This window comes from Typopeltis vanoorti, chromosome 3, assembly GCF_054136105.1.
Source record: "Typopeltis vanoorti isolate ZY-2024b chromosome 3, IOZ_Tvanoo_1.0, whole genome shotgun sequence".
NCBI lineage: Eukaryota > Metazoa > Arthropoda > Arachnida > Uropygi > Thelyphonidae > Typopeltis > Typopeltis vanoorti.
In genome coordinates this window covers 43,055,989-43,070,440 of record NC_143551.1, presented here as the reverse complement: position 1 = coordinate 43,070,440, position 14,452 = coordinate 43,055,989, and the positions used below count along the sequence as shown (strand labels likewise).

The window sequence follows — 14,452 nt, the reverse complement described above, 5'->3', positions numbered from 1 at the left end:
TAATTTGCTGATGCATGAATTCAATATCTCCCCCTGTACTCCCTGGCCTATAGCAGCATCCAACTGTATATTTGGCTGCATTGGTCACTATTTCACACCAGACTTCCTCAAATGAACTCTCATTCACATGTCTATCATCTTGATATACTACTTTCTTTGGCTGTAACACATCAGCTATCATCAACAGTACTCCTCCCCCTGTTCTATCTTCTCTATCCTCCCTGAAAATACTGTACCCATCACATTCAATTCCAGTGACCGCATCTTCTGCTGACAGCCAAGTTTCACTAATGCCTACAACTTTTGGTGAGATGGTACTAACTAATGCCAAAAATTCTTCTCTCTTATTTTGAATGCTTCTAGCATTGGTATACAAAAATTGCAGATTCCCTCTAGATCTTGTACCGGCTTTAGTACTGATATATATGTCACTAACTTCCGTAGTCCCATGCCGATTTTTATCCCCTCTCTTCTGTAATTTATTCTGCATATAAGGATCAGTAAATATACAATCAGTGCTAAAGTTGCTCTCTCTTACACTCAACCTTTTCAATATTAGTTTCCCTGCCCAATAACTTCAACTTGTTCAGAAAACAATAACTTCTTCAATCGCTTATGTCCTTCCATGTTAAGATGCAGTCCATCTCTAGCATACAATTTCTTTCAAACACACTCCAACCATCAACAAATTCCAGACCTCTTTTTTTGCACATTCTTGTAATCATATCATTCATTATCACTGCTCGTCTACTTAACTCGTAATTGTCAAAACGAGGCAGCACACACACTATCCTCCCATTGACAACTTTTCCTCTTCACATTATCTAATAATGTTGTTAAATCTTTTCCTACCCAATTTACACTACCTCTCAGGTCATTCGTACCCACCATAACTATCTACTTGTCTGCTTCATGCCCTCTCTTTATTGCTATAGCCACTCTTTCTATTGTCCCATCAGCCAAGCACTCCTCATGCATACCACTCTCCATACCTTTAATCGTAGAATCACCATATATCTTACCACTCTTAACTTTATTCAAGTCCACACTTATGGACTCATTCTCTATGCTATTCAGCATGACTCTCCCAGCTTCATTACTCAACGCTCTATTACTTACCCTTCCCACTCTCACGACATCTCGTTTCTTCTAGGCCACCTGTGGTTTTATTTTGTTGACTCCCAATCACTCCCATACTATTTATTACTGCATCATTCACCAAAGACTCACCGACATGTAATCCTGTTCTAGTTACTTCAGCTAAAGTAATCTCTATAGTCCTAATTTCTCTGTTTAACACATTAAACTCAGCTTTAACTTCCAGTATCTCCTTACCGAGCACTTCCACTTCCTCGTGAAGAAGATGAAGGTCATTTTTCATTTTTGTAAACTCCTGCTGAAGTTCTTCCACTATGGTCACAATGTCAGCTTCTATTCCTAAATGCTCCAGCCTATCCTGACACTTCTCACATACATCGACATTTTCGTTCTTCTCATTTAGCCAGACCGACCACAGATCCTTCACATTCTTCGGTGCATACATGTAGCAGTTTCCGCAACGCATCCATTGCGAAAAATCTAATGCTGAGCCAGCCTTTCGTGTAGAAGTAGAAGTCCTGCACGCCGCTGATGTACGTTTCTTGTTGGACGCCATCTTTACACGTTGAAGTAATGAAACAAACGGAAGTGAAAACACAATATATACAGCACAGTTCCAAACAATAACACCACTGAAGGACACTTGTATCTAACCGATGCACAATTTGTGACAAAAAGCCACACTATATTTAACTTTAAAAACACTTTATCTAGACTAGCTAAACACGACCACCACATTCACCAAGGACACTAGCGCCACCACCTAAATAGAGGCCTATTACTTCACATCAATTGCTTCAGTATGTTCTGACATGCAAATCTCTCCAGATTGTCCCATTTGGAAGAAGCAGCAAAAGACACAAGATCAATGAATTTTATAAGTTTCATAAAAGGTATCTTTATGAGCAGGTTTGGTGGTTTGGTGGATGTAAGAACCCCAAAATCCTGTATATTGGGATACTAGCTACTTTAACGTTGCAATCATGAAGCATTGCTGCAACTTTGTCAATAACATGCTTGATGTATGGTAAAGTGAGTAAATTTTTGAAATGTTGTTTATTAGAAGGAACTGTTGAAGGTATGTCTAATATTCTGTTAATTATCTTCAGTTCATACTCACTGGGGGAGAGGGGATGCCTCAGGTACTGAAGTTCTTCATTCCTTTTTTCTGTTGTACCTGAAATGTTATAGGCTCTGTCCCATAATGTTTTTATCATGCCCATCTTTCGTAATGGATGGTGTGTAAAGCAGCATATAAGAATTTACAATTGTCCATAAAGAAACCTGGAGTTTATAAAATTCAATTCTCTTTCAACTTTTGCTATGTAGCCCAATTGGGATGATCCAGAGCGATCCCCTTATCAGAACACACAAATTATTATTATTATTATTTTTATTATGGGCGACTCCAGGGAGTCCTTAGACTCATCGAGGGAGGCCCTAAACATCATGTCCACACAGTTATTCGACATTCTCACAGTATCTATCATTCCTTGCCTTGAATTCTCTCACTGTCATAGCACCCACAACAGACTCTGGCAGCTTATTCCACTCATTTACCACTCTAAAAGTAAAGAACCCAGCTCTAACACCCTTGCTAACCACACTCATATCCAGCTTCCATAGATGTCCCCTAGTTTTCTCACCACCAGTCCTGTCTCAAAAATATCCTCTGAATTGATCCTATAGAAACCCTTCAGCAATTTGAATGTCTCAATCATATCTCCCCTTTTCCGCCTATCAACCAATTTCTGCAACCCACAAATCTTCAACCTGTTCTTATAAGGTTCATTCCATAGACCTGCTATCATCTTGGTCACTTGGCTCTGGATCCTCTCCACCTCCTCCCCATCAAGAAGAAACCTAGGTGACCAAATCTGGCACAGTAGTCGAGATGAGATTTTATCAAGGCTCGGTACAGAGGTACAATAACTTGCTTGTCTCTGCTCATCAAAGTATTTTTCAACAATCAAGTGAGTTGATGAGCTGATTTAGCCACTTTTGCAATGTGCCCCCTAAACTTCATCTCCCTATCCACCAACACTCCCAAGTCCCTGGCCTCATCAATCTCCTGGAGTACAGTTCCACCAATGTGGTATACTGCTGCTAATCTTTTCAGCCCAAAATGCATAACCTTACATTTTGTCACATTAAATTGACATCCATTCTCCTTAGCCCAGAACTCCAATCTATCCAAATTATCCTGCAAAATTTTGACATCATCTGCATTCACTATTGCCCTACCCAACTTTGCATCATCTGCAAACAAACGAACTGTTCCTCTCAGATCCTTTCCTATATCATTAATGAACGAATTAAACAGCAGTGGTCCAAGAACAGATCCTTGTGGCACACCACTAGTCATAGGCCGTGTTGTGGACTCTACTCCTGAATAAACCACTCTCTGATATCTCTCCATCAACCACCACCTATCCATCTCACCAACCCTATATCCATTCCCATATGTTGCAGTTTACAGATTAGAATTCCATGTGGTATCCTGTCAAATGCCTTAGCCAGGTCCAGCAGTATCACTGTAAACCCATTACGCTGATCCAGTTCAGCCGTCACTGTGCTATAAAACTTGAGCAATTTACTGAGGCATGAGCTACCCTTCACAAAGCCATGCTCTCCCCTGTACAGTATCTCATTTTCATCGATGCATTCCTGTATTTTTCATTTGACTAATTTCTCCAAGACCTTGGCAATGACTCTTGATATGCTGATTGGTCGGTAATTTGAAACAGTAGACTTGGATCCTCCTTTATGCAGTGGAACTATTTTCCCCTCTTTCCACACCTTCAGGACTAAACCAGACCCGAGACTCAGATTTAACAACATGGTCAAGGGCACTGATAATTCTTTAGCCACTTCACGTAAGACCCATGCCAGTATACCATCCAATCCCACAGATGTATTCACATTAAGGTTCTGTAATAGACTATTCACCTCCACTTCATTCATCACAATTCCTGTATACACTAATGGTTCCTTCATTCTTTCAAATGTCACCAGCTGGATGATATACTCTTGAAAGTGCTCACTCAGTAATTCCACTATATCGACTGATTCAGTGACCTCCTTACCATCAGCATTCCTTAAAATCATTCTGCCATGTACGTTTTTTTTTTTGCTTGCAGCATATTGAAAGAACTGTTTGGGATTCTCTTTAGCTTGCATAGCTAGTTTCCTTTCATAATCCGCTTTTGCTTTTCTTACCACACTCGTTACCCTTCTCGCCTGCGCTTTATACCGTTCGTGTGCCTGCAGGTCACCTTTCTCTTTAAATTGCCTCCACAGTTGTTTCTTTTTTTTTTACAGTGTTTATGATGTGGAAGAGAAGAAGAAGCGTCATTTGGATTAGTCTTTTACACAACAGATACTAGGCATGAAGTATTTTGGTAAAAAAATAGATGTGCGGTATACTAATCATGACTGTTTTACAAGAAATTTTAAGGAAGCCTCAGAAATGCTCTGTACCCCTACACAACCTTTGTAACAAAAACAAAGGTTTAATCTCACACCAAACGTGTATTCTCCATACTGGAAGTCAATTGAACATTTGCAGAACCATAGAAATATTAAATCATCCTAAAATTATTATTAATTATCCTTCAGATCTGTTTTCTGCAGTAATCAATGACATTTATTTGGGCTTCTTGTAAGATGCATTAAAAAATTAAATTAAAAAAAAAATAAAAACTTTACCTTAACTTTAAAATAAAAACTTTTGGCAAAAATGCAGTATATCATATCATACCTATCTTATATTCTAGCAGGAAATAAAAAGATCAAAAAATAGATAGAACAAAATTTTCAGAGGAAACTATATAATTTAAGTCATATTTGAATGGTGTTTCTAAGATTGTCCTTACCTGTTAAAAATGACTGTGTGAAAAAAAATCCAGAGATCCAAAACACATTTGGAGCACCAACATCTATCCATGTGCTAAAGAAACTTAACCTAATAATAAGAAAATTTAAATTTATGATTAAAGTAGATCATATTTTATGCAAAGTTGTTTTTTTTAAATCACATATTTAATTTTTTTCAAGGAATGGTTTGATTGAGAAGGTTGGTGCTGGATTGATACAGAAGACATCTTTCATAGAATGGAAGGAGAGATGGGTAGAACTAAGCAATCCTTTAAAGTTATATGTGAAGTATAATAAATTTAGTTTAATCCTTTATCCAAGTGTGAGCAAGCAAAGTTTGCACCTGAAAATATCTTCAGGACTGGGGTAAGGATAACAACACCGGGCAACTCATAGCAAAGGTGGAGCAAGCTACTATCACTCCTATCTCAGTATCTCCTTGCAGATATGTATAATGTTATGCATTAAGGGAAGGGCCACTACCCAGACTAGTTTCGACCTTTATTGAGGTCTCTTCAGTGGGAGCCAGGCCCAGAGGTGGAGATACCAAGCAGAAGCAATAGCGAGGTCATCTTTACCTATAGGAGTTGCCAAATGGTGTGCCACCTTTTTATTAAATTACTCTGGATTTACGAGTTACCCGGTGTTGTACTACCTTACTCCAGTCCTGAAGATATTTTCAGGTGCAAACTTTGTTTGCTCGCACTTGGATAAAGGATTAAACTTAATTTATTATAGTCTAACCAAGTGAAAAATAAACTTTCAACATCTTTCTCTAAATCCAGAGTAATTTAATAAAAAGGTGGCACACCGTTTGGCAACTCCTATAGGTAAAGATGACCTCGCTATTGCTTCTGCTTGGTATCTCCACCTCTGGGCCTGGCTCCCACTGAAGAGACCTCAATAAAGGTCAAAACTAGTCTGGGTAGTGGCCTTTCCCTTAATGCATAACATTATACATATCTGCAAGGAGATGTGTTTTGCATTATGGGAGATACTGAGATTAGGAGTGATAGTAACTTGCTCCACCTTTGCTATGAGTTGCCCAATGTTGTATTACCTTACCCCAGTCCTGAAGATATTTTCAGGCACAAACTTTGTTTGCTCACCCTTGGATAAAGGATTAAACTAAATTTATTATAGTCTAACCAAGTGAAAAATAAACTTTTTCATCAAATTATATGTGAAGGTCGAGAAGTAGAACTGTATTTAGCAAATGGATGAAACAGTTGATTATTATTATTATATGGAGTCCTTAAACTCATCAAGGGAGGCCCTAAACATCATGCAAGCACTACTGACCATCTGCACATTATCTGTCATACTTCTATTTTAACTCATTCACAGTCACAGCACCGACAATTGACTCTGGCAACCTATTCCACTCATTCACCAGTCTTCAAGCAAAAAATCTAGTCCTGACATCCCTGCTATCTACACTCTTACTCAGTTCCCAAGGAATGCTCCTAGTGTTTCCACCACCAGACCTGTTCTGAAAACTTTCTGCAGCTCCAAATACAAATGGTGTGTCACCAAGTCCTCTGCTATTTAAGGATTCTATTTTGTATAACATTGTATAGGATTTTGTGGCATGCAGTGCTTGCAGTATGTGTGTGTGTGTCCTGGAAGTTGGATATGTGGTGGATGAGAGAGGGGGGGACTGCATATATGAGCAAAATGAAAGCAGTTGGAGGAATTTAATGAATTAGATATTTCAATAACCGACCTAGTTGTGTTGGGGACAGGAAATGAATGTCAGGAGATGAGTAATGTGAGAGGAGAGAATGATGAGTGAAGTAAATGAAAAAATAAGAGTCAGAAATGTGGAAGGCTTCAATGACTGTGAGGTTTTCAGAGATAGTCTTGATTCGGATAATGAATGGTGAGTAAGAGTGACTAATTTGCAGGGAGAGAGACAGATGAGCTGAAAGAGGAGGTGGAATGTCTCGAGAACGAGATGAGAAGTATGAAAGATGAGATTAGGTGAATGGAAGAGATGAATCATGTGGAACGGCTTATGTGTTCATCACACATGTTGATTGGATTTTCACGGTATAGAATTTCCACTGCACACAGGATCATTTGGAAGAAAACAAAAGTACTGCACAGAAGCTTTTACAAGTCAGAGAGGTTGTTCCTGGAATCAACAGAAGCCATGAAACATACACCAAACCCCAACAACTATGGCTGTATAAATCTACCCAAGATTTGGGAGACAGTCATCCAAAGCCCAAATTAATATCTTTTTTTTTTTTTTTTTATACTTGGATGCCGGCTAATTAGGACTTTGGTCTTTGTGTTGCACGCTACAATTATTCATACTAGTCTCACTGTTACACTGGATTGTGGTTGTCTCATGACTGTAACGAACTTTGTTTGTATGGTCTGAAGATGCTGGATATAATACCAGTGAAATATTAGCGTTTAAGTTAATAAATAGTTATTTTCTTATCAATCTATGTTCACATCTATACCGTGAAAATACAATCAACAGGAAGAGATGAATGCAAGGCAAATCAGAGTAGGAGTGAGAGAGAGAGTTATGGGAATAGTAGGAGAGGAGAGAATAGAAACAGTAGAAGAGAGGGAATGAGAGAGTTATGGGAATGATACAGGAGGGAAGAATGGAAACAGTCAGAGAGAGGAAATGAGAAGAATGCGAGGGAGTGCTGGAACTAGGGATGGAGTGATGCCAGGACAGCAGGTAAGTAGGGGAACACAGAGAGAAAGGGTTAGAGGAGAGAGTGAAGGAGGGATGCAGGTGAGCAATTCAAGGAACAGAGTGGTAAGAGGTGTGAAGGTATGGAGATTTAATGATCTGTGGTGTGCAAGATAGGGTGCAAGAGGAGTGTTTGCCTGCAGAGACGATAAAAAGTGTGGCTATGGCAATTAAGAGGGTTGAAAGGATGGACGAAACGATGATGGGCACGAATGACACGAGATGCAATGCAAATTGGGTGGCGAGAGATCTGAGATTCTTGCTTGAGGTTGTGCAAAAGAAAATGCAGAGAGGAAAGATGGAGCAGAAGAGCAGTAATACTGAATAGCATAATAGCCAGAATGTGTCAGAAGAGAGGATTGGAATAAATGGATGCTTAGAGGGTATTTGACAACAGAAAACTACTTTATGCGAGAGACTGTTTGCATTTGATTGAGGAAGGACGAAGGCATCTGGAGAGATTGCTGTTTTCTGAATGAGTCGGTGTGTCAATGCAGAGAAACTAGAATTCCCAGTGTGGACGGTAGCAGGGATGGCCTCTTGTGGGAATGGGTGCTTGGGGGGAAGGGGGACGACATCAGGTAACAATGAGTCCAGCGGGTCTAGAGGGGATAATGATAGGTATAGAAGCAGTGACATCTTTATGCTTTATACTAATGCCAGAAGTATCCAAAATAAAGGAGATGAATTGGTGTCACTGATGGCATCAACCTGGCCAAAGATTACTGGGATCTCAGAGACATGGTTGATGGAAGATGATAAATAACAGGAATTAATTAGCTGGATAGAGCATTTTCTGGCAGGATAGAAAAGGAGAACGTGGTGGTGGAGTACTGCTTATGATAAATGTTCTCATGGAAAGGCTTAGACATTGGTTAGGCATTTTTTGCTAAGTAATTTAAGGAAATTACAACGTCAACTAGGATATACATTAAAATAAATTTTAATATACAGTGGTATCTCGCTAATCCGAACCTCTTTAGTCCAAGCCCTCCAGTAATCCGAACTGCGGTTTGAAAGAAAAAAAAAGTGTTATTTATTACGTATTATTATTTTGTGTGCTATTATTTTTATTTTATAATTATTATTTTAACTATTATTATTTATTTTATTATTATTACAGTACAGTATTTTTTTCCATACTGTTGATTGTATGGTTATACTGGAGGCCTATTTTGATTTATTGTGTGTTCACGTTTGCTTTTTTATACTGTACAGTACGTACTGTATTGTCGGCATGAATCACAAATATACACAAAAAGAGGAAATTAAAAACATGCATAATTTGGTTAAACATATATATCCAGATGATGAAATTTCACAAACAGATGTTACGGAATGGATTACAGGTAGAACCGAAAGTGAAATCAAATCAGATGCTGAAATTATAAATATAACGTTACATATTTATGATGTATTATGTAGAATCATCATCATCATCATCTTCTAATGAATTAGAAGACGATGATAATGATGAAGAACTCGATGAAAAAAAAAAGTAAAACATGAAGAGGCAGCTGACAGTTTTAATATGTGTATAGAATGTGCTAAGCAAATGATATGCCATTCAGCAAAATTTTGTTGCTAATGCAGCTCCGAGAATAAGCATTCGAATAGGTTTAGCTTTGCAGAAACAAAAGAAAATCGGTGACAAAGAAATAAAAACCTTTTTTTGTGTTGTGTACAAAAAAGTGATATTTTTATGCAAATTAAGTTACGTACTGAACTATGCAATTTTATTAAATCAGAATCCTCAACAATACAGATACAAGAAATGAAAGTTTTTACTAAAATAAACTTGTGTACTGTATTATTTTTTGTTTTACATTACAGTACAGTAGCTTTTTTTCTATCAGTTTCTATTATTGATGTACCATTAGAATCTGATTATTTGTCTTAAATGCCAGTTATTTTTGTCTCTTGGGGGGAAATTGGCTAATCCAAACGAGCACAGTTTTTATTAGTTCGGATTAGCGAGATACCACTGTACTTCAATATTTCAGCAACGTCATGTTGCCATTTTCAAGAAACTTAAGAACAAGACACTTGCACACAGGCACAACAAACAGTAAATTAGGAAGAAGCAGGAAGCTATTATTTCTTCTAAAGTCCTGATGGTGCCCCTTAGCGGGCAATGTTGGTACTCTTGGTATTATGATAAATGATGACATGACCTCTAAGAGTGGAGTCTTTGGAAGGCAGTGACACTAATGGTTTTGAAAGCATATGGTGTGAGGTAGAGGTGGGCAAGACAGGATATTTAGTGGGGTGTTGCTACAAGCCAAGGGGTAGAGAAGGTGGGGAGCAGGAGATGATTAGGCTGTTCAGCTTGGCAAGTGCAAGAAGAATGATTGTTATGGGAGATTTTAACTATAGCAGTATAAGCTGAAAAGAGGAAAATGAATGTAGTAATAAGGGAATGGAATTTCTAGAATTCTTGAGGGACAAATGTCTTAGGCAACATGTAATTGAGGGAACAAGAGGTTCAAGAGTTTTGGATTTGGTTATAGCATCGGAAGAGTTGATAATAACTGAAATGACATCTCTCCCACCAGTTGGAGAGAGTGACTATGTGGTTTTCACTTGGAAGATTAATAGACATGGAGGAGTATCAAAGAAAAGGGAACATATGTGGAATTATAAGGCAGGTGATTATAATAGTCTTAGATATCAACTTGGAGCAGTTCTGCAGGGGGGGGGCCGAATTGGAAGGTCAGAATATCATTATTGCTTGGGAAATTGTGAAGGAATATTTGTTAACAGCAATAATAAGGTGTATTCCACGCGAGTGAAGAAGAGGACACAATTTGGTGTAAAGTGGACGACAAACAATATCAAACAGGAACAGGTGAAAAAGAGATTATGGAAGAGATATAAGTAGAGGGGTGGAGAGCAGATGCACAAAGAATTTAAGACACAGGCCAGGAGAGTGACTAGCATGGTGAGGAAGGCAAAACTGAAATATGAGAAGAGATTGGCACTAAGATCCAAAGAAAATCCTATTGGATTTTTTTAGCTATGTAGCCAGTAAGAGGAGAAATGATTGTGGAAGAATGACATTGTGAATAAAAATGGGAATAGAGTGACTGATACAAAGGACATAGTGAAGTTGTTCAATGAGCACTTTATTGGAGTATTTCATCGTGGAGAAGAAGGTTTTAATATTGGGGGGGGGGCTGCAGGTTCAGGATTTAGAGATGCAAGAGGAGAGAGTGTTTCAAATACTGAGTACTCTGGATGTCAATAAAGCTGTGGGATTGGATGGTATTTTCACCACGGGTTTTGGGAGAATGTGCTAAAGAACTGACAGCTCCATTGACTTGACTCCTCAATAAAAGTCTAGCTGTGGGAAAGGTACCCAAGGAATGTAAGGAAAGTAAGATAGTGCCATTGCATAACGGCGGTAGCAGACTAGAAGTGTTTAATTATAGGCCAGTTTGTGTGCTATCAGTAGTTGTTAAGGTCTTGGAGAAATTAGTGAGGGACTACATACAGCATTTGGCAGATTAGGGTAATATTATCTGTGAAAATCAACATGGATTTATTAAGGGGTTCTCTTTCTTATGTAATATGATTGTCTTTTATAATAAAGACAAGAGCAGTTGATTTGGAAAAGGCATACACTCTCATTTTTTTGGATTTTGCAAAGGCATTTGACAGGGTGCTACATGATAATCTGATGTTTAAGTTGCAGCACATGGGTTTAAATGCTGGATTAGTCAACTGGATTCAGGATTGGCTGTCTGATAGGTATCAGAGAGTTGTGTATGGTGGGGCAATATCAAGGAAGCAGAAGGTTACAAGTGGGGTTCTACAGGGCTCAGTAGTGGGACCTGTATTATTCAATCTTTATATACCTTCATTAGTGTTGTATCAACAGTTTATGACATTTGTTTGAGTAGAAGCCGAGTTATAGCGCCAAGAGTGATAGTGTGTTTTGACGAATGGTCGGAATATGATTTTCAAACAGAGAGCTGCGATTGACTTTTGTGTTAAACTTGATAAAAGTTTTACCGAAATGCATCTACGTTGATGAATGCTTATCCCAAGTGGTTTAAGTGATTTCGAAGTGGTCATGAGATGCTTGAGGACAACGAAAGTCCTGGCCGTCCAAAAACTGGACTGAGCGAAGTTAACATCCAAAAAGTGCATGATTTCATCAAAGAAAACTTGAAATCATCAGTGAGATTGATTGAAGATGAATTGGGGATTCCAAAATCAACTGTGCACAATGTTTTGACTGAGAGTTTGGGCCTTTGTAAATTGAATTTGCGATTTGTTTCCCACAAGTTGACCAACGACCAAAAAATGTATCAAATTGAACACTGCAAGGACCTCATTAAAACCACTCATTTCAAACTTCCTTGAAACGATCGTTACTGGTGACAAAACATAGTGTTTTGAGTATGAGTCCAAAACAAAGCACTGGAGTGCTGAGTGGAGACCACCAGAAGAGGGGCATCAGAAAAAAAGTCGCTTGGAGAAGTCAAAAGTAAAGACAATGCTGATTTGTTTCTGTGATTCCAAGGGATAATTTCTTTGTGGATAATTTCATTATCCACAAAGAACTCATTCCACCTGGCCAAATGGTCAATGGCAAGTTTTATCTCAAAGTTTCGAGGTGACTGATAACGAGAATTCATCATGTATGGCATGAAAATCATGATGCAGGCAGCTGGTCACTTTTGAAGGGTAATACACCATTTCATCGTTTGAACATTGTGAGACAGTTTTTGAGCAAAACCAAGTTTGTGTGTTGGATCACTCACCGTATTCACCTGATTTAGCACCCTGTTACTTCTTTCACTTCCCCTGACTTCATTTGCCAATGAAAGGAAAGCAATACCGAAATGAAATTTCTGTGCAGAACTGAAGGAGTCACAATAATGGACAAATGAAAAGCAGTAAAATCAGAAAAAAACTTGGAATTACAACCTCCCTAAATGAAACAGTTATTTGTTAGAGAAAAATGGAAAGAACACATACTAAGAATGAATAGAAGCAGAATACCTAAAAAAATTCTAAATTACCACCCAAAAGGTACTCGATGCAGAGGAATACCCTTAAAAAAGATGGAATTGAGTTCGGAACAGGCCATTTGGCCTATAAGGCTGGAAAGGAAGAAGAAGAAGAAGAAGAGGAAAGCAGTACAACATCATTAAAAGCATTCAAGTGGCAGTAACCATGACCCTCAACAGTATCCCAAAAACCGATATAAAAAACTCATTTAATGAATTATTTGACCGTGCCAAACGCTGTATCGAAGCTGAGGGAGAGTATATTGATTGAAATAAATTATTTGAATAATTATAATTGGCCTGTGTTTTATTTTCTATCAGAAGTTCGGTTTCTTTTTGAACAAATGGTGTAGTTGCAGATGTGGCAGCCCTGCAAGAGGATTTGAAGAAACTAGACAGATGAGCAAATGAATGGTGGTGTCAGTTTAATCAAGCAAAATGTAAAGTCTTGAAGTTTGGGATACATCGATGGGAGGCTGCATTTTAGATTGGATGAGCTGTTCTGAAGGAAGTAGGGGAGACAAGAGATCTTGGGGTGATGATCGATAGAAAACTGAAATTCAGGGAGCATATTGCAAAGGTGGTGAAGGTAACCTAGAGGACTGCTGTAATACTGAGAAGGATGCTGATCTGCAGAAATAAGAGTTAGCATTCCATTGTATAAGACTCTGATCAGACCACACTTAGACTATTGTTCTTAAATTTGGTCCCCAGGATTTGAAGGGGATAAATTAACTGTGGAACTGGTACAGAGGTGGATAACAAAGATGGCTTCAGGACTGTGCAATGTTAGTTATGAGGATCGGCTGAGCGAATGTGGACTACAGAGTTTGGTGGATAGAAGAAGGAGAGGTGATATGATCGAGACTTTTAAACTGTTGAGAGGTGGTTACAGGGTTGACACTGGGGAGTTCTTTAATTTGGTGGAACAGCAGAAAGAAGCGACGATTACAAGGGGCCATCCCTGGAAGTTACGAAAGGAAGCTGTGAGCAAGAGGGTGAAGAGTGGTTTCTTTGCTTGGAGGGTGGTTGAACTTTGAAATGCATTGTCTGAGAGAGTGGTAAGAGCAAGAACGGTCAACGAGTTCAAGGAGTGGTATGATAGACTTTGTGTTTCCTAAGAAGGACCTCCCACGATGAGTCTCTTGACTCCATGGAGGCCTGAATAATAATAATAATTAATTCTGAGATAATTTTTCTGTAAAAACTGAATTAATCCTGCAAAAACTCTTCAGTAATTTGTATATATCAATCATAACATAATACCCCTTATCTGCCATCAACCAATTTTTCTAACCCACAAATCTTCAACCTGTCCTCATAAGATTCCTTGCATAGACCTGCTACCATCTTGGTCAATTCACATTTTAATTATTTCCACCTCCTCCTCATCCCCCAAGAAACCCAGTTTACCAGATCTGTGCACAGCAATGAAGATGGTGTCTTAACAAGGCTGAATACAGAGGTATAATAAGCTGCTTGTCAGGGTATTCTTCAGTAACCATTTTCTGGACCACGGTTCCATCAATGTGGTATACAGCTGGTAATCTTTTCATCCCAAAATGTATAACTTTACACCTTGCCACATTAAATTGATATCCATTCTCTTTTGCCCATACCACCAGTCTATCCATATCATCCTACAAAATTTTAACATCATCTTTATTAACTAATTACTCTACTCAATTTTGCATCACCAACAAACAACTGAATAGCTCCTCTGAGATCCTTTCTTATATTA

At 38.5% G+C, this 14,452-nt stretch overlaps 1 protein-coding gene across 1 annotated transcript in view; it reads right to left on the bottom strand.

Annotated features, from left to right (window-relative positions):
- Positions 1–14,452, bottom strand: part of LOC150108079 (dynein axonemal heavy chain 3-like) — a 1,881,116-nt gene that overhangs the window by 75,815 nt on the left and 1,790,849 nt on the right. The window contains exon 70 of the mRNA XM_090415945.1: positions 4,974–5,062. Within this exon, the coding sequence (XP_090272071.1) occupies positions 4,974–5,062 (89 nt within the window). The remainder of the gene's footprint in view (positions 1–4,973; positions 5,063–14,452) is intronic.